General features: G+C 43.1%; 1 protein-coding gene across 1 annotated transcript in view; it reads right to left on the bottom strand.

Annotated features, from left to right (window-relative positions):
* pleca (plectin a) overlaps window positions 1-21,672 on the bottom strand; it is a 101,421-nt gene that overhangs the window by 74,221 nt on the left and 5,528 nt on the right. Inside the window, exon 4 of the mRNA XM_076105620.1 lies at window positions 14,957-15,170. Coding sequence (XP_075961735.1) covers window positions 14,957-15,170 — 214 coding nt within the window. The remainder of the gene's footprint in view (window positions 1-14,956; window positions 15,171-21,672) is intronic.

The following is a 21,672-nucleotide window of genomic DNA, read 5'->3' as shown; positions in this document are numbered from 1 at the left end:
TTCACTTTAGGAGCCTCTTTCAGGGTTGAAGACAAACAGTCCATTGAAACAAGAGTTTACACAGTGAACCAAACACGTTCAGATTACTGAGTTCAGACCATAGACTGTATAAAACAATACAGTTCAGCATTTTGGCCGTCGCCATCTGGGTTTTTTGGAACCAGTGAACAGAAGTGACCATATTTGGACTGCGTAGGAGTGACGCTGTGAGAGAGACGCCATATACATCTCTGGTAGCGACCTGTCAATCACCATGTAGCCCCGCCCTAAAGCATACCCTGCTCTATGATCTATATTGAACAATTCACCTCAGGTTATAATGTGTTGATTAAAGAGCTTTAGAGGTGCTGCTTTGTAACTTTAAGAAGCTCACCGTCTCCTGGCTCCAGTAACTGTTCATATTTACTGTATGGACATGGATAGAGTGAATGCCACTGTGTTTCTCATATAGCTCTCAGTAAGGAAGCCAATAATTCATATTTTCTTACATTTTGAACTATTTGTTTAATGACAGACTAAGATGCTTTATTTCAACATGGATGACCCTTACACAAAACACATACAGCTAAAAGGGTTCAATGTTGACATTATGTACAGTGATAATGAACTAATGAAAGGTTGTGCTGTTCACTGACATTCAATATCTAAATATATATATATATATATTGACATATTTTTTTGCATATTCTGAGATATCGCCTAAGAAAAGCTGTGTGGAAACGGTAAGATTTGATAAAACTTCCTCAACTGCGCAAAAAGAAAATAATAATTGTCGTCTTTGAGCTCTAAATGGGATATGGAAACGCCTTTGAACAATAAGTTCTGACATTTAACTCACATGACTGATCAGCTGTTTTTGCTGTCTGCATCTTTTCGGGCACATATTTATATCGTCTTCGTCTTAGGACAGCACGATGCGTGGACATTATGACTCTGTTTCCTGGCGGAGTACAGCCATGTGTAGCCTATAGCGCCAACTTCTAACCAATCTACGCTGTAGTTTATGCGCTTCAAACCAGTTGCTGGAAACGCACAGATGAGAACATTTACATAAATATTTGTATTCTTTGTCCGATAGCTTTCTAATATATGCATTACTGTTGGAAACGTAACATAGCCTCCCAGCCCTGATTTCATTACAACACACAATATTTCCTCCAAATCCCAAAACCTCCTCCAGCCTCCATGTGGAATGTTTTCAAACTAATATCTGAACTTTTACATCGTAAAAAGCTTACTGGCTAAAGTTATGTGTTTTGATTAAGCATCGATGCATACGAGTCGTTTTCTGTGTGCACAACATGCGTGCATAACTTGAGGACTAGTGCTATTTTTGAATTTGAGATCAAGTTGCATGAAACTGATCTGAGGCAAGTACTGAAAGTGAAGTGTGGAGGGGGCTCCTCTGTGGACGCTCCGGCTCAACAGTGATTCACAAGATAAACTTATCACAGCCCTTTTAGAAGTGAACCCTGCTGGTATTCTCTCTCACGCACGCACACGCACACACACACACACACACGCACACGCACACACACACACACACACACAGGGGTCTGTTGTATCTGCAGGCCTATTTAAGAGTGTTTGAGAAGGGGGAGTGGGACACTGAATATATTTAAAATCCACCTTGCGGGTTGGATTTAATCACACGCCGACCTCCACTCTACAGAGTGAACACAAGACAAAGACTATTGTCATCGTCTTGTCAAACACAGTTTAGCTGGAAGTTCAAATGGCGAATGGGGTAACACAATGGTGATTGAGCGTATGATAACTGATATAAGTATTACAATATTTAAATGTTTGCAGTATTACGGACTGGATGTCTGTGGCGACATGCCTGGAAGAAATGCTGTATTAAGTTACTGCTATTGCAAACCCAACATTTCCTGCTGAAGTAGAACGTGTTAGTCAGTGAGCGTGACACTGACCGCTGTCGTTCAGCATGTGTACACATCCAGTAACGCTATACGTTCAGCAGCTAGCGTAGCATAGAAGTGTTGATGTGCTATACTCTGCTAATATTAGCTCCACGGGCTTTTACTTAGAAACATAACATTTAAGAAACGTATTTCTCTTTCCAACCTCTCCGGGTAACGAGCACCATGACTAACTATGACTAGCATGACTAGCTATCAAATGTGAAACCATTGCATGAGAGTCTAAGGAGCCGGCTAGATTAGCGTGATGCTACGCTAGGACTGGTCTTCTGTGTCTTCATGAGTGTCTTTCTGCCTTAAATAATTGCCCTCTTATCTGCGCCATTTAGTTTTGGAGATTTTATATTTATTTCAGTTTATTATAAAAGAGTATTCGCCACCTCAGGGCTTGAAATTAAGCTTTTTCAGCTACTTGCCTTTGAGTAAGTGGCTACTTATCTAAAATCTAAAATCGGGCATGTTAAAATCGGCAAGTAGAAAGCACTGATGGCGAACTCCCAATCACATATTTTTCACTTGTCTGATCGGAAACCTGGATGAGACATTCCACTTGCCCGAACACAGAGGGCACCTGCCCTGTGCAAGCGAGCAACTGTTAATGTTGAGCCTTTTCTCTTTAGTTTTTAGTTTACAATGATGATCTTTGAACTTTATTCATCTTAAAAACTAAAAGTTTGAGGAAAAAGTCTGTTACTTTGAAAATAATTCTTGGATATTTGGCAGCAAAACCACCAACTGAACTTGAAAGAATGCATAATTGAGGCTAAGAGGTCACCTGAGTCTGAGGCGGGGTCATGGCGTTAGTGTTGGTAGATCTACTGTAAATCCTTCCATCCTGCAATGTTCCTGCCTCAGTATTTCAGACTTTCTAAGTACTTCATTGGGAGGATGAACAATGCAGCCAAACCGCTTTAATGGCAAAACCTCGTTCTAAAAGGAGATATCCAACATTTGCAATATGTGACTTTTATTCCAAAGACATTGATTGCACACAAAAAACTTTGATGCTGCAATACTACTAACATTTGTAGAGGGAAAGACTTATATTATTTAGTTATTGCAGCCTTTTGAAGCAACATCTCACTGAGCTAAATGTCAAAAGTGGTCTTAGTCGGTCTTTCAACCAGAATAACTTGAAGACTGACAGAATAAACTGCTGGGATATATTTGTTGTGAGTATTTAAAGCAGAGCTGCTTGTTGTACACTAATAGATCTGTTCAGCTACTATTATAAACCAGAGCTCCACTCAACCACGCCATCATTCCCAAGGGAATTTCACCAGTTGCAATAGCTTATGCAAATAGACCTCCCAAGACAAGAATACCAACTTGATTAATGTGAGATAAAGTCATTTCGTTTTGGAAAAAACATTCACATTCAACCTCCCAGCGGTAAATACAAGTTGTACATGAGGCATATTATTTTAGGATCCGATATCTCTCATCACTCTTATGAAGTTTGAACCAGCATCAACATCAGTCGATCGTTATCGACAGATATTCAGTAGAAATATGCGACTAGCAGATTGCCATTAATGCTCTCTTGGTGCCGATCCCTGATAATGCTACATTGTGAACAACAAATGTGTTGAAGAGCTAGTAGCGCTAGCAGCACCGCTATCGGCTAACGTACGGAGGTTGCATTCAGTTACATTATGGTGCGTTCAGGCTCCTGTTCAATGAAAATGACAATTTGGCGAAGGTATATTAACCTTATCATGATGTGTTCAAATGTTATCTTGTAAAAGTTAACGTACAATGAAGTGTAATAGCTTTGGAGAGAAACATGATTGAATCCAGTTGTTTGAAGGAGATTCACCAAAATATTAAATAGATATTAAAGATGAACTAGAAAATTACTAAAGAAATTTTGACAGTGTGGCTTCTACTGCCCGAAGAAATCGCAATATATACACACGCCAATGTTACCGGTAGTGTCATTCAGGTTCAATTGAGATAGCGCTACTCTCTTTTCTGCATTTTAGATTCATACTCTTGGATTGAATCTTGTATTTGTGGGGCTTTTATTTTGAAAGGGTGGGACTGGGTGGGTGAGAGAGGGGGAGAGGAGACAGAATCATAATGTTTGACACTAAAATGAGAGGCTTCATCACAAGCATTCCAGTTAGAATTCATTCTGTGGGGCTTTTAATTTGAAATGGGGAGGGGGGGGGGGGGGGGGGGGGGGAAGTCCTCTAACAATATCTAAGACCTGAATGACTGTATGATAGAGAGAGACACAGGGAGGGAGAGAGAGACAGACAGAAATATAGACAGAGAGGAGAGAGAGACAGAGTGAGAGAGAGACAGGCAGACAGACAGTTAGATGGACTGAGTGAGTGGGAGAGTGAGACAGGCAGATAGACAGTTATAGGCTTTTATTTTAAAATGGGGGGGGGAGTCCTCTAAAAGTCTCCAAGACCTGAATGACTGTATGAGAGAGAGACACAGAGAGAGAGAGAGAGAGAGAGACAGACAGAGAGATAGAGGGAGAGGAGTGCGTGTGCGTCTCAGTGCCTCTGTGTGTTTATCAACATCACTAATGAGCTCATATAAACACCTGTGTGCTTGGGTGCATGTTGGTGATTGGAGCACCTGTGTGTTAGAGGCTAATTAAGAGAGAGAGTGAACAGTGATTTTCAACAAAACTACCTGTCAAACATATGCCCTCTATACCAAAACCATGAGACTAATCAATAAAATATGGATACCGTGAGAGAGATAAGACTCTGGCAAACGCGGAGATGTGTTCTCTCTGTCTGTCTCTCTCTCTCTCTGTGTGTGTGAGTCATTCAGGTCTTGGAGACTTTTAGAGGACCCCCCCCCCATTTTAAAATAAAAGCCGCACACACATGATTTAGAGATATATGTGATGCAGCTCAGCCAATCAAATATGGGTATTCTGATAAGTTTCCTAATTCGCCGCACCGCGACACAAGAGGGAGAGACGAGGAAAGACATGGCAGAGCAGGACAATAGTTATGTAAGCTGTAAAAAATAAAACATAGGATAATCTCCAACTGAGAAAGATTGCCAGAGAGCTCAGAGTCTCTCTCTCTCTCTCTCTCTCTCTCTCTCTCTCTCTCTCTCTCTCTCTCTCTCTCTCAGGTCTTAGATATTTAAATATTTTTGGGACGGTGGTGAAAAAACAATACTCTGGAGCTTTGTAGACTAGCTGCTGTAACAAAACAAAAACACGGATCCTCGATGATCAGCAATTGGTATCGGCAGCAAAATGTGATCGGGACATCTCTAAAAGTTATATGTATAGCCTCACTCTCCTCTGATCCGATCCCTGACTCACAACCGTGATACGATCAGAACCGTGAGTCTTATGATCCGTTGCACCCCTATTATCCAGTCATGCTAATAATTACACCTGCTTTCAATACATTAGTAATATCAGTTGCAGGTTATTTATGACTCATGAATGAAACTACATTTGGAAATGTGTCTTTCAACAAATAAAAAAAACACATTTCCCTGCTTCTTCTGACATGACATGAACACAGCATTAAGTGGCCCTTACTTGAGTCATTCAGTTCACACACACAGTCATCTACACACACACACAGATTCAAGCAGTGGCTTGGGAGAAAGGAGCTGTCATCTCATCACAAACCCCAAAACAGTCAACCCACTTTTAGCTCAAAAACCAGATCAGCTTCACACCACGAGGAACAGTTGATGAAACAACTTTCCCTCTCTTTAAACAACACCTCCCTCCTTTCACACAGAGATGTGTCCAGACTTTTCCACTAGCTCTGGATGTACAATTATCTAAAACAAATAGCATCAAGCCTAAAACAGGAGCGAGTAACAGGAAGTTGAGGGGGGGGGGGGGGTCGTGGAGCAGCAGACTGGTGCCAGAGCGACACAGCAGGAACTCTGCCCACAGTGACACACACAGTAGGCAACCGCATGGGAAGAAAAGGACTAGACCGTTGAGACTGGATGGACCGATGCCGTTCCCAGCATACACACACACAGACGAGGCCCATTTGCCCTTTTGATTCTGTTGTACGTGGGGTGGAAATTGTGCCCACAGTCATAATTTCTGCTTTTATTTCTCACCTATTTTTAACCAGAGATTTAGCTGCAAATCCATGCTGCCTCTCGGCAACAATGCCTTGCTTTGATATCGCTACACACAGAGAACCTTAGAAGACCTCCACAGTACAAATTACTGCCGGCTCCACAGAAAGAGAGCTGCTCCTTCACTTGTGCCCGACTGTATATATGGATGGCAAGTGTAATAAGAGAGCACAGCTGTTCCTGTCAGCCTGTGTCCTAGCCCACATCAAGTCCAGATGTTGCTGTAATTCACCTGTCTCTAATTGCACATTGAGCTTGAGAGTGACACATATAGGCAAGAGGTCTGTGGCTTCCATTGTAAAAGCGACAGAGTCTGGATTGGAAAGAAATAATGAAGTAAATACAGCTTTTCATATGTAGTAATATGCCGTACCATCATGGTACATCATATGAGGCTCTTCTTTGGGTGCTACATGGTCATGAGGGAAGGGTGCTTGAGCATCGGTCAGCATTGATCAGGGCTGCAGCAGAAGCATTTCAACAGTTCATCTATTCCAGCTTTCCTTTGACAGATTTTACATTCATCTATTTGGTGCATAAGTAAACCAGCAGAGCAGTGTATAAAAAAACTGCTTCAGACTCATGAATAAAGTAAGCAGATGATCTGCAGGGAGCATCTTGATCGGGCTTCCTGAAATGATGAACACTATCGAGTCATGGCGGTGTTTTTACCCAGACATAGTCATGTGAACGTCCTTCTGATGAGCCGTCTCGTTGGCTGGTAGCTCCCATCACTCATGTTGCTCTGTTGGACCCGTGCCAGGCAACCAAAGGCCAAATGTCTCCCCTCTCTGTGCTCGGTCCACAGTGATTCCCCAGCAAGCATGCAAAGGAGGCTGCCAGCTCAGAGAGGAGGACACAGGCTTGTGTTTTATTGACGTGTGATTGCTGAACCTGAAAGCCACAGCACAGCCTCCTGCATCTCAGAGAGACATCTTTCCTTTCAGCTCTCAAAAATCATCACCACAGAGGAAACCACTGTAGTGACACTGTGTCACTTCCACCAGTTTGAAACTATTATAATAAAGATTTGATACCGAACTTTGTCCAGCAGCTCCTTGCAAACGTGTCAGACAATATTCAATGTCTACAATAGAAATGTTATACTTCCTGTTTCCAAGTCCCACATAAAGTTTTCTTAAACAATTAATGCCAGTAAATCAGTCAACTATTATCACACCAAACCTCCCGTTCACACATACTGTCATTTGAGTTATGTACAGTGAACACCACTGAAGAAGAGAAGAAGGGGGGGTGCTGTTACCTTTATACTTTTCCCTGACGGTCTCATAGGCCTGCACATAGTCCTGCTCCTCTGACAGCCGCTGACCGGGCTCAAACATGGGCATGGACATGGCTGATGCCGAGTGTGGAGTTAGGGCACCTCTCTTCAAACTGTCCACCCTCTCTGTCCTCCTGCAGTGCTGCTGAAAGCCCTCCCGGCTGTTTGTCCACCTATCTGTCTGTCCCCACCCTCTTCCTCACCCACACACAGTCACAGTTTTCCCTCTGAAGCTGTAGGTTTCATTCCAGACCACCACCACTCCCCTCCTCAGCTTGAGAAATACCCACACACACGCACACATACTTATCAGACCCTCCTCTTAAAGGCACAGAGGCAGACGCTCACCACAAAGATAGAGATACCAGTCTGAAGCAGACCAGCAGATCCCACAAACACACACACACACACACACACACACACACACACACACACACACACACACACTGCACGGGCCCACTCCACCCCAGATAGAGACACACATGGCTACCTCGATGAAAAAACAAATGACGGAGCTGCGTGGGGTTATTTGAGTTCCGGCTGCTGGAGAAACTAGGGCAAGGCACACCAAGTGGATCCTGAACTATTCACAGCTTTAAAAAAACAAAAAAAACACTTACATGGTTCTCCTCAAAGTCACGTCATATTCCCAAATCTGAATGTCGGCAGATTTTCACGTTTTAGTGCCAGAGGACCACACCTCCTTCGGTACAGAGCTAAACACTGGGTCAGTGCTGGATCACAGAGCTCAAAGACAAACAACTCGGAATGTGTGTGAAGTTTACAACTACAGCAAAGGACACTAAAGCTGAAGACAGAACTTTTAATTCAGAAAAAACATCCGTGTGATGTCTTGCCCAAAAGCCAAGACTTGTGCCGAAGTATACTGAAATGTCGCAGTATAAAACATCACGTAATATAATTATTAAGTATTATGTGATGTGACATTTCAGTATACTTCGGCACAAGTCTCGTATATGTAGTACTGCTCATCAGCCAAAACGTAAACTATTAAATCTGATAATATCTATCAACTTTATCTGCCCAGCTCGGCTTTAGGTGTGGGAAACTCGAGATGAATCAGATTCCAGCCATTTACACTGCGAGATACAGTATGAAGAGATTCCAATTATTTTAGACGCTGTACTTCAAGGAGTGCGAGTGTAAGGTCCACAGTAAAGATCTACTATTGCATTGAAAGAGCTCACAGACCCTCTCAGATGAAGCAGTGACAACAGCAGGTCAGGGTGCCAAGAGAAACTGCAGCTACAATAGAGAAGTGGTGCTTGGAAGAACTTCTCTCCGAAAGGAAAAGTTCACAGGAAATTGAATCACTCAAAGAGTATTTCCTTATCAACAGTACCAGAACTTCAGTTGCCTGGTGAGGGTGAGGCATGATTGTTGATAGGTAAGCCAAATAAGATTGAAGATTTGTTTTATGAATTGCTATTTTTACTGCTGCTTTAAAATCAACATATCTATCTAGGAACACAGACTGTATATAAGAAGTGGACGTAGTCGTGGTGATGTCACCCATTGGTTTGTGGCTGACATTTTGAAGCCTCGAAGTTCCACCATCTTGGCTTTTTGCAACCAGTGAAGGGAAGTGACCTTATTTGACCATATACGGCTCTGGTAGCGACCTGTCAATCACCGTGTAGCCCCGCCCTAAAGCATCCCCTGCTTTATGGTCTATTTGACTCTAAATGGAGCATCATTTACTAAATGAACATCATGCTGTATTGAAGAAGACTTGAAACTAGAGATTGAGACCATAAACTCATGTTTACAATGTTTACTGAGGTAATAAATCAAGTGAGAAGTAGACACTCTGCACTACAGTTACACTACTTCCTAAACACCCCACAATGCAATGCTTAACCTTTGATAGAAAATTACAATTACACCGATGGTGGAAAATGTTGATGACGTGTCCATTTATATACAGTATATATGTCAACAAGCCGCCACACTGTGACAGTGAGCCGTCACGCACAACACCAGGACCCTGAGACTGAAGCACAGCCTTCATTCTACCATCATGGCATGTAACAATTTGTGCCATTAAAAAGGCTTATAATGCACCAAGTCCTTCACAGTTGGTGCATGGATTTTACAAAATGACTCGTGCATTAACAAATGCCAATGGAAGTAAGTGTGACAGCATCTCATGCAAATGTCATGTGTGCTCTTTGAGCCACGCAGCTCGAGTACCGTCTCACAACTCTCTGTTCTATTAACAGTGTTTGACAATATGCACCATTAAAGTCAGAGGAGCCAGAACAGTAATGCGGCTACACTCTCACTAAAAGGCAACAACATGCTGCAGATATCTTCTCAGCCTGAGCACATGTGTGTGTTATCACTTTCTCATACAGCTGGGAGCTTTTGTTTACTCAGCTTTCAGAAAGAACTAGGAGGATTTCACCAGCATGAAACTGCAAGTTGCAAAATGTGCATCGATAAATCCTTCACGTCAGGATTGTGAAAAGTCTTTCACTTGAATAATCAACTTTGAGCCGCCCAACTCAGTGTGGTGTTTCTCAACCAGTGAGTTATGACCCAAACGTGAGGTTCTGATGATGATGTGGTTATTCATCTGTAATGAGTTCCAGGAAGTAGCACATTCACTGAAGGCGTTTCTTTTTTTACAATACATACAAAATGATGATGTTGATTTTGTTAAATATAATCATTACTTATAAGGACTTTTTAAACGGAGCAGGCGATCTGGTTTATAAAGCCTGAAAATCATAATACTACACAGCTGCATGTGCAGCCATGAGAGTGTAACTCATACATCACATCGGCCTAAATAAATCATGAGCATGCATAAACAGCGGCTTGTTTGGAGTGAGAAGTAGAAAACCTTGCAGTTCCACTGACAGCCACCATGAAAAAGTGAGAGAGAGGAGAGTCACCTACAGAAGGTCAAGGAAAGTGTTTGACACGTCACCTCTGGGAGCCTACATCAACGCTCAGCTCAGCTCTAAAGAGATCACCAAAGCACAACACAGATGACAACTCTAAAACTCTGGTGATTTATTCCAGGATGCTTTTCGACAGCACACTGAACAAGTTGGCTCTGATTGTTCTCATTGATGGGCACAATGTAGGAGTCTCTCTCTGCTTCGGTATGGGTGTAAAAATAACATCCCACTGTGTTCTCTTCCCTGACCAGCGGATGGTGTCTCTCAGAGAGAGAGAGAGAGAGAGAGAGACTCACTCTCTTTGTCTCTCGGTTTGCCGGTCTCACTTTGGCTGCAGTGACGGACTGCGGTGCCAACCGGTCGTCCCACACATCACCCGGCTATAGACTCTCCGCCCCGGCTGAGCCACTAATTCATGTTCTCTGCTCAGACAAGGGAAGGATACGACTGCCCCCTCACTATTCATTGACTGCTTTTTGTGTGTTCACTGGTTTGTGTTTGGAAAACTTGCCTGGTTACTCGCTTGCAGGTTGGCAGCCTGAATACTAACCACAGGTTGAACTTACGGCTGGGTATTGATACTGATTCCCTGAATCGATACAATTCCGATTCACAGGATCGCAATTTAATAAAGATTCAATACAGGGTATTTTAGTTCTCAGAGAACTAATGCTATAAATTGTACAAGGAACCTTCTGACCTGATGCTTTATTAAAAATATTAATGCTTTCCTTGTGTGGTTTGAATTTGCAATGCAACATGTCATTTATAACCTTGTTTCATTTTCTGTTGCTTTTTTTCTGCAGTCTGTACATAGGCTCTGTCCTCGGACTCAGCTTAACATATAACATATAACTGTGCACACGTGTAGTTCTATTAGACTATTAAGACTATAAAATGTATGCAAATTTCCAGAATGTGGAATCAAAGGGTTCATGAAAGATAGTGTGAGTAGTGAACACTGCAGACGCTCCACTGCACTGTATCTTTGGATGCTGTCCTCTAGTGTCCAGCATGTAAACTGCACAAACCCCTCTGCCCTGGTTCATGAGCATGAGTCTGATCACAGTACTGTGAAGCATGTAACTGATACTTTTCAAATAGGTATGCGTTGTCTGGTAACACTGGAAGTACAAAGGCAGCCTTCATTATTTGGAAACAGCTGGAAGAGATAAGACAAGCCTCTGGAAACAAACATGGTTAGTAAAAAATACAAAATACAGTGTATGGAAGACAAAGGAAATAAAATGTTGCACTTGTGAGCCGCACGAGAGTCCCAAAGATACCCTTTACACACTGCTGACGCAAGCAGCCATAGTGAAGACTGTAAAATGTAGAATCAATCATGAATCCATGCTTCAATATTCTGATGAAAACTGCACAAAGCCTCACGTTGAAAGCAGTTATGAATAATTTATCTGGATCTCTACGAGCAGACCCAAGGACGTTTCATTGACTCAGTTAAGAGACTACACCATGACATGTGGGACTTTTCTATATATTGAGAATAGAGTATTAAATGAAAAAAGAAGCTTGTTTTTGGTCCTGTCTGTCTCTCCTGGGCTTTATGTCATCATGTCATATCATATCAAAGACCAAAAAGACCATTTGTAGGAGCAGACACAGATCGTTGCTGGTGAGTGTTGTGCTTTTAATGATAGATGATGAATGGCCAAGGGATGATACTGTCATACAACGGTGGTTAGAGTGGTGATATGTGGACTAGATATGGTTTCGATGAAACGCTGTGGGCGCTTTTCTGCCAGAAAAAGACACGATATGGACACAGGTCCTACGAGAGTCAGTAAAGATGTCTCCTTCAGGAGGAAGAAGAAGATCAATCTAAAAGTTACAACAATGGATTCCTTTTACAAAAAACAAAAAGAGAAACGGTAATGTTCTGTGTCCTCCCCACGCTGTCGTACAGCTTTGTCTTGTTCTGTGTGGTGAAGCTAAACATCCTTCAGCGATGTTCCTGATGAAATGTAGTGCAGTTCACTGGTACTGCAATAACACTGCACTCCTCTCCCACACTGTGGGAGTGGGGCATGACACAGCATGAGTCATGGTGCAGCTCTCACTGAAAAACAAGATCACAGATCCAATCCTTCTGGACAGCACTCTGTTCTTACGATCACTGCAACAGAACCGTCAATAAACATGGGGTGATGTAAGGCAGACAACCTGCACCTTCAAATAATTCAAAGAGCAGCTGACAGACCGACATGACTGTGATGTTAGCCGTGACGCTAGCACGGCAAAGCAATGTACTGCAGTGGACGGAGGCAGCAGCAAAAGATATTTTAGACACCTAAAGGAATCTATAACAGTATTAGTGTACACTATGTATTGTTAATGCCAGAGGAGTCTGGTGGCTTAGAAGAGAGCATAAATAACGACTTCACTTCCCTGACGGCAAGGTAAAGCACTGAAAACATTCTGAATGTAGCGTTCGCTTTAACTGATATTGATTTTTTTAGGTGTCTGAAACACATTTAGCTGCTGCCCATCCACAGCAGTACATTGCTAAGCTTCAATACTGCCTGCCTCTCCAGAAAGTCACAACCATCCCTTTAACCTCAATAGGATTTAAACCCAGCTACACCAGGCATAACAGCAGCTTCTGTTACTAAGTAAGGCAAACAAAAATATGAATTCAATTATACTACTTATATATTAATCGTGGTGGCTGATAATCATCAACACATTTCCAAAGTCCAGCCATTTGTAATAAGAAATGAGTGTTTTAATGTACGTGTGTCTAGATGTAAAGCACCTCGTGAGTCCAGTAAATAACTCACTCACACATTCATTCACTCATTCATTCAGGCCCATCAGCCCCGTGTGGTTGTTAGCTCTAACACAGGACATGTTGAACCAGGATCATTCCCTCCCCTCCTCTCTACAATTGACGGTACAATGGTCGAGTTACAGTTATCTGATCAATAAACACGCATGTTAGAAAGCTACAAAAACCTTGATACAGTCTCACTGACATCGTATTTAGGATCAGCCAACACTGGCAGCCTCTCAAACTGTCTCCATTTGTTGTGAGATAAAGCTGCAGCTCCTTGTGCACACGTGTCTCACAATGATCAGTCCAGGTTCATTATCCAAGCAGTCCAACGGGAAAACACTGATACAGTCACCTTTATCTGCTGGATTTCATCCTGCTCACATATAGAGGCACATTGGTTACTACAGGAAGTCATGAGGAGAACATAAAAATGTCAAACTCCAGAAATAAATCTACCGAAACTCCAGCTCATCAACCAGCTCTGCAGAAGTACTCGGGAGTCATACAATCCTGCTGCTGCTGCTATTGTGTGTGCAGAGACAACAACAAGCAATCACACAACACTGCTGCAGTACCCCACCCCACCAAATCAATACCAGGGAGACGACCAGGGAGAGCGAGGTCGGTGCTGCTGTCTGTGGTCCGAAGAGACGGTATGGACTCAACGCACACCACAGGAAGTGCTGAGGCAGCGAGTCACGTCTCCTGAGCCCTGCTTCTGTGTTCAGACAGCTGACAGGGGTGGAGGAGCTATTAAGCAAATTCTGAACAGTAGATGTGGACATAATAGGTGTCTAGTGAGTTCAGATGGATGGATCTAAACCCAGCAATTAACCCAAAAGGCAGCTGCAGCATGATAAACACCAGCTATGCAGCATAGAGTTACCAACATATGCATATTAATATACCATAGAATTCATGGTTTGCGCAGACAATATCTTCTTAAGAAATATTGTTGTGCTGTTAATAACCAACAGATGATCATCAGTAAATTAGTAATAGTTTAAGGTTGGCAGCGAGAGAGACACTAGATGGACTGTAGTTATGAAATAAAGAATAGTAAACAAGCTGTCACATAAGCCCAGAACTTTTGAGTTAATATTTCTCTAAAGTGTTCGGAAAAGATGTGAATGGGAATCCCTGTCTTGAGTGTGAAACAAGCCAAGATTACAGGGACATAAGTGTATGAATGGGCTGTGTACAAGGCAACAGTCATGTTGACATCCCTAAACCAAATGAGCCCATCCATGTGCCCACAGGCAGACCACCAAAACAACCGCAACAACCAAGTCAGCCCATAACACTCCTAATATTCACTATTACTTAAGTCAGCAGCAGGAGAGCATCACAAATGACTTGATAAATGCTAATGCAAATACTGCACGTACTCAAAACACATGAGCGAGAACTACTGGCCATGCAAACGCCACGCTATCACCAGCACACAGCTCTATGGGCTGGTGATAAAACAGCCAGCAGCATCGCAATGTTCTACTGGCTTTGCCAAGAAACACAAAAACACAGGATGAAAGTCAGCATACGCGACAAACCCTCAGCTCGGTGAAGGCATGCAGCTTTAACTTGAATTGCACAAAAGCAGATATGACGAGTGGAAGACAAACACAGTCACAACATGCCAGCAGCCGCAGTGAGGACCGCAGACCAAACACAATGATCACAAAGCCGCCCCCAAAGTGATGCGATTACTGAGGAAAGCTTCCACATAAAGTGTGGATGAGTAGCAGCATTAAGAGTCAGTGTTTGCAGCAGTGTTGCAAATGCGCACCACAGCAGGAACATGGAAGAAGAAGATGAGGTAAAACATTATAAAGACTGTCTTTCAACACAAACATCTGCCTGAACAGACAGTTCGGCCTCCATCTTTTTCTTTTCTATGTGAGCAGCGTACCTGCGATGCGGACGACGGCCCTCTCCGCTGCGTCCAGCACATCTCCAGAGGCCGACTTGGAGCGCTTCATGCGATGGTGCTTGGGCAGGTTCCAGGGCAGCGTGTCCCCGGGGGACGGAGAGTAATTTATTGAACTCAGATCGGTGGAGCTCTCCTCTGACGCGGCCCTGACCAGAGGCCTCCTCTTGGGCTTGTCCTTCACCTCCTCCATAGTCTGGATGGACAGAGTGAGAAGAAAAGGATAGTCATGGAGTTAGGAAAAAAATACTTCTCAACACAGAAAAGAGAGTCTCTGTAATCTATTTAATCTGTTCTGTGTTGTTATGGGCCAGGTTTACTTTTCTAGAAATCACGACAGCAGATTATTTGGCACATTTTCAAGCAAACCAGTGGAGCTACTGAGAAACTGTCTGGAGGTGTTTAGATCGTTTAACCTTTATAAGAACAAACCTGCCAAGTTTAACATTTTTCCATCATCATTCTGCTTACTACTCATTTTATGAATCATATGTCATGTGCATTGACTGTGTTGTAACTCTGTTATGATGTCCATCTGTGCACGTGACATCTATCACACTTCTGTCCATCCTGATAGAGCAGGCATGTCCAAAGTCCGGCCCGCGGGCCAATCACGGCCCGAGGTCAGATTTTATATGGCCCGCACCTTCTGTCTTAAAATGCATTATTTATGGCCCGCCAGCACAGTCAAAACGGAATGAATAAATCATACAAATTCAACATGCAATTCCTCTTTTTACCTCATGGTGGCAGCACCACTCTGTAACTGTCTGGCTGTTTGAAATTGGCTCTGACCCTTGACCTGTCATGTTACGGCAAGTAAAATAAGGAAAGTCGATAATGAGGGCCGCCGCTTCCAGGAGAGGTGGAGATCGCAATATTTGTTTCACCGAAAACCGAAACAACTGTGTCTGCCTAATTAGTCATGAGACTGTTGCCTTGTTTAAGGAATATAATGTAAAGAGACACTACGAGACCAAACATGCTAATGCTACAACAAGCTATCAGAGCAACCGAGCTAGAAAAGTGAAGCAACTCCAAGATAACTTGGCCTCACAGCAGCGGTCCTTTTCACATGAAAACATCTTCAAAGTCAGCTACCAAGTGGCCATGGTAATTGATAAACATGACAAAGTTTATCAAAGACTGTGTTATGAAAATAGCAGAAAACATAATTGCCCCGAGAAGAAGAGAGTTTGCTAATGTTTGCCTGGCTCGTAACACTGAAGAGCTATCATCAGATACTAAGAGACAACTTGATTTGTTTCGTTAGCCTGTTTCATGTGTGTTGAACTTAAATGTGAGACAACTTTTCATTACCCTCACTAATCATATTTAAGATTGTCTTGAGGTGAGAATATTGATCGGTTTCTATGTAATGAGCTTTTAGATGGCTTGTTCTTTGTGTTATCTGACTTTCAAGATGTGAAAGAAAGGCAGACTAGTTGTTGAGATGTGTTCACACATGAATGCTTACATTTGGTTACATTGCTATTTGATGTCATTGAAAATAAAATGATTAAATAACAATGTATGTATAGGCTACTTGTATTGTTTAAAATAATGTCAGCAGGGACTGTTGGCCCTTGGGCATTTTCACATTATCAAATCTGGCCCTCTTTGAAAGAAGTTTGGACACCCCTGTGGTAAAATAACAATGTCAGGAAGTAAAGTGACATTTTTTTATCAACCTGACAAAATTACGTTCTTGTGGGAAGAAAAGAAAAGGCAACAATGTAACTTCTTTACATTCTATTAGAATGTAAAGAAGCTACATTGTATAGAATGATTCTATTGAAGTTATTACTTTTTTAAATGTTTTAGACGAGTCACTAATCACTTTAAAATAGTGATTATAGCTGATTTAACTTACAGACATGAGATTGATCTTCTCATGTCACTCTCTTTATACAATGATATAAATTCATCCCCGTTTTATCTACAAGGCTACTTGTATTGTTTAAAATAATATCAGCAGGGACTGTTGGCCCTTGGGCATTTTCACATTATCAAATCTGGCCCTCTTTGAAAAAGGTTTGGACACCCCTGCTATAGAGGATCCCTCCTCTGTCGCTCTCACTGAGGACTCTTACTTTTTCTCTCCGTTGAATTGAACATGCTAGGTTGAATTCAGCCGTTTGGCTCCAAGTCAAAAATTGCTCTAGTTACTTTTCCCAGACTTTTCGTCAGCTAACTTTACCGCAAACTATCTTTGCGGCCGTAACGTCTTCCAGCGGGTCTTTCTTTGACACCGTATTTCTTGGCCGCCTGAGAAACAATTCTCTAAAGTCCATTTCGCGGTTGAGACTTTGGGACTCAGCGCGGCTTTTTAACAGTACATTTCCTCCGTAGCAGCAACATCTATATGGTTAACATTAACCGGGACGAGCTAGGTTAACCTTGAAACGTCTCGAGCTGGCTAATTAACTCTGGAAACACCCGTTAACGGTCGGGCACGGTATGAATTGCTAGTTTAACGTCAGGCTAAAAACAACCCACAATGCAACGCTCGCTGAAGACAACAGGCTCACTCTAAGAAACATAAACTCAGGTGTACTCATTAGTTAATAACAAAACAAACAGTTGTGAACAAAAATGTCTGGTCCTCAAATATAATATCACCACTAATTGTTCTTCAACAATTTCCAGAACAAAACAACATCTCACATTCCGGCAGGAGACAAAAGGGTTCTAAAATAGCCACTTTGTTATTTGATGTCAGTGAGTAAATGTGATCCACTGTTATGCAAACTATAGTCTTCATTACAGTGATCTGAGAATGATTAGCATGGCAACACCACACGGTCATCATAATATGATTGCACAACAAGTTAATAAATTATGATACATCGAATTATTAGCCCTATTTGGAGAATCTATATTTAGACCTATAATGTGCAGTAAACAGGACATAAGCTCAGTGTTGCAGCCCGACTCATTCACAGAACAGCTGTTGTGGCAGCAGGGCAGCTGATGCTGATGCTGATGCTGGTGCTGATGCTGATGCTCTGTACAAACGTCACCGCGCTCCCAGCTTCCTTTTCAGCTGAGTCACCGTCCGGCGCCCAGGATGCTCCTACAGGGGCGCTGGCTGCACCGCCGCAGCCTCTCTGATTGGACGGGAGCACACAGGACCCACGTACCATGGTGTAATGTCTATGGTGCATCACACTGCAGACTCACATTCGGGTTATGATTTAGCTATAAATGCTATTTTTGGGCTACTGACTGTTTTTGGTTAGAACTGCAGTAGCTACAACATATTCAAATGTTTCACTTCAGGCAGCTCCAACCAGAGCACAGCAAATAAAAAGAGGCTATTTTAAGAATGAAGGGAGAAATGATTACTCGATCTGTGTGGAAGGTTGTTTTTTTCAGGAAAACTTGTGATCAGATTATTACGTCAAACCTCCTCGTGTCAAACTATATAGCAGCGTTTGCCTCTGACAGTAGAGCAGCAACATATTCTTTCCTGTGGCACTTCACTGACTGATCTTAATGGACACATTTCGCCACTATTTGACCAGTCAGTTAACTTGTGTTTGGGGTTCAGATCGGCTTCTGTGGATGGATTCAGTGTTCCACGTGCAACACAAGATACTGTAGGACTGCAGTATGGGTTGTATGAGAGGCTGGAGCCACAGTGAGGAAGCCATATTTTAAAAAATCCATAGCTTCTAAAATAGCTCTCATGCACGGCAAGAGCACATTGCCTCGAGACACCGCTGAAAGTTATCACATAGTCACACTGCAAATCATGCCGAGCACTGCAGTCCCGTGCACCCGAAATCCCCTGCTGCTTTGCCTTTGAGACACTGAATACACCTAATGATCATCTCCAGTGACAGCTTCACTCCTTCTCCCTCCAACACTATTCAGGCCGCCATTGACCTTCACCGAGCAGGCTGAAAGCGTCAGGGTTGATCTGCTGTTACCAGGCAACCCCGAGGAGCCGTAGAGCATTCTGCTGAACTCTCAGGACTTGGACATGAAGAAAGTTAGGTGATGTGTGAATAGACTGACAGCTCACTGAATCAAGCTCACTGAATCAATCTCTCTCTCTCTCTCTCTCTCTCTCTCTCTCTCACTCTCTCTCTCTCTCTCTCTCTCTCTCTCTCTCTCTCTCTCTCTCTCTCATATCACTATGGTTGGATCTGTTGATCAGACAAGGCCGTCATGTCTGGATCCTTTCCAGAGAAGACTCAACCCCCAAAACAATCGCACCCCCTCGGGCTCTGCGCTGCATCGCCGCCACACCTGAAATAGGCTCGTTGACCTGAGCCGCAGCGATGAGAGACCTGAGAAGTGCACCTGCTGCTAAATGCAGAAAATAAAAACACGTCCTCGCATTTCCTCACAGTGGTGATAGGTCGGGTTATTTAATCTGCAGTTGTTTTTTCAATGACACTAAAATCATTTGATTGGCAGCGTCGGCAATGCGGCAAAACATGAATTATGAATATATATTCCTGCTTTACTCACGCCAGAAATATCCAGGATGACGCGCCGTTTTTGGTCCCAGATGAATGAATGAAAAAACAAAAATCTGTCTCCTGCAGTGGTGGTGATTCGTTCCGGTTAGATCCGCTCAAACTTAGAGAAGCATCATCCTCACAGCCGCAGCGGGAGCCGCGCCTGCGCCCTGCGGTGTCCCAGGACGTTCAGCCGGTCAGACCTGGACTCATCCGGGGCCGACATCACGACCGATCCGCTCCCGCAGCCCGCATGTCTCCCTCCTGCGAGTACAAACGTGTGCCGGGCGAAGTTGTCGCTGAACAGCAAGCAGGGCACGCAGATGGCGAGAGAGGAGAGATCCGATCGCACGCTCGGCGCGCGCACGTGAATAGAAACTCAGATCAGGTTGACTGCAGCGCGCGGAGGCAGCGGCTTCTTCACGCGCTGCACGCGAGTGATTTCAGGTAAAGCTTGTGGGCGAACATATATTGTAAACTTATATCATGTTTCCCACTTTGCTGTTTAATGAGTGAATCAATCATAAATCCATTATATTGACAAACACATGAGTCTTTCCTTGAACTGCACACCTTCAGGATGCTTGAGAGAGGCAACGTGAGCAGCACACTACTGCTGAGCTCAGCATCTTTCCCCTATGAGGAACAGATGGCTGCTGAGTAAACATAGTGAGACTACATTGATTCTTACATATGGGAATATGTTGTTGTTGTTGTGTTTTGCTCATGGTCTAAACTGCTGTTAGTTTTCCACTTTAGATTGAAGTCAACATGCACAATTTAAAAAGGATATTTTGGGGTTAAATGGAACAAAGACAAATGTGTCCAATCCTGACAGATCCAGGTTATATCATGTCAACTGAGTAACTCTAAAAAAGGCCATGTAATGTGGTTGAAAGCTGTAGAGCTGCACTGGATTGGATTTTGTGTTGATTATTTTTTCGTCAAGTTAAAATATACATTTTGATGTATAAAAGGAACTTTCTCCCAAATTTGTCTCACCAAATTCTTCCTCTGTGATTCCTCTATATCAGAGATAGCCAACACGTCCCTGTCGCCCGCAGGGACCACGTGAGTCGCCCGCAAGACATGTTCTAAAAATAGCACTAGTCATTATGGAGCTCCGTCTAAAATTGTAGTTGCTGTTCTTTTTTAATCAAAAACGCTTGCAGAGAGTTAAGAGAGTTGGGTACCCGGAGGCGCACGGCGGACAGCCAGGACGAGGCCGCCGCACTAGGTTTTCAGGTTCTGAATGGCGGGCGCTTCCCGTTGGCGCCAGACGCGCGCCGCGAGCGCACCCCGTCGTCAGGTCCGTAAATCCTCGGAACAGGCCGCGGGGCAATCCGACCGAAAAGGCCCAGACTAGAGGTTTGAACGCGGGCGCCCGAAGACGCTCGCGCGCCTCGGAGGGTTGGATCCCCCACTCGGCTATAGACGAGACTTTTTACTGGTTTCTTCGTGGAGAAAAAGGTACCATTGGAAAAGCTGGTGTTGGTGACAACAGACGGGGCTCCCGCGATGACGGGCCGGCATGCAGGCTTCATTGCGCAATGCAACGGTGACCCAGACTTCGCAAAATGTCTACATTACCACTGGATCATTCACCAGCAGGCGCTGTGTGCAAAAGTAACCGGCTTTAATCATGTGATGATACAAAAATATCAGAGATGTGATACCTCTGACTTTCAAATGTTGAAACAGATTAACAGAAATAAAAGTTGCATGTTTAAATATGTATGTGTAGCTATACCATCATTGTTGTGGAAATCATTCTTAATAATTATTGTGAGGAATAATTAACTGACATGTGATCAAACAGTCTCTTCACATATATTATTATTATTAAGGTGATCTGTGCAACTTTGTTATTCAGGAAGTTTGTATCAAACAAGTAGCCCTTCGTACTACTCGGTACCCTTGAAGTAGCTCTCAGTTTAAAAAAGGTCGGTGACCCCTGCTCTATATGTTGGCACCTGAATGATTAACATTAGCATTCAAGGATTCCTGAGACTGTTAAATATGATATTTGGAAGAAAAAGACAACAAATATGAGAAACTTCAAGAAATCCAGTTCATCACATGTATGTATTCTGTATGTTTGTGCTAGTGTCCGCCATCTGACCTCCGCCTGCTCTTTCAGGTCATAGAAATGCAAAATGACCAGAACTATGAATCACTAAATCTGTTCCATTTAGTCTCCTTTTTTGCCTCGCGAGTCTGTTTCAT

Source organism: Anarhichas minor, unplaced genomic scaffold (assembly GCF_050575085.1).
Source record: "Anarhichas minor isolate MPS153535 unplaced genomic scaffold, ASM5057508v1 ptg000033l, whole genome shotgun sequence".
Taxonomy (NCBI): domain Eukaryota; kingdom Metazoa; phylum Chordata; class Actinopteri; order Perciformes; family Anarhichadidae; genus Anarhichas; species Anarhichas minor.
Note: the sequence above shows the minus strand (reverse complement) of the source record. Positions and strands in the feature narration are given on the sequence as shown.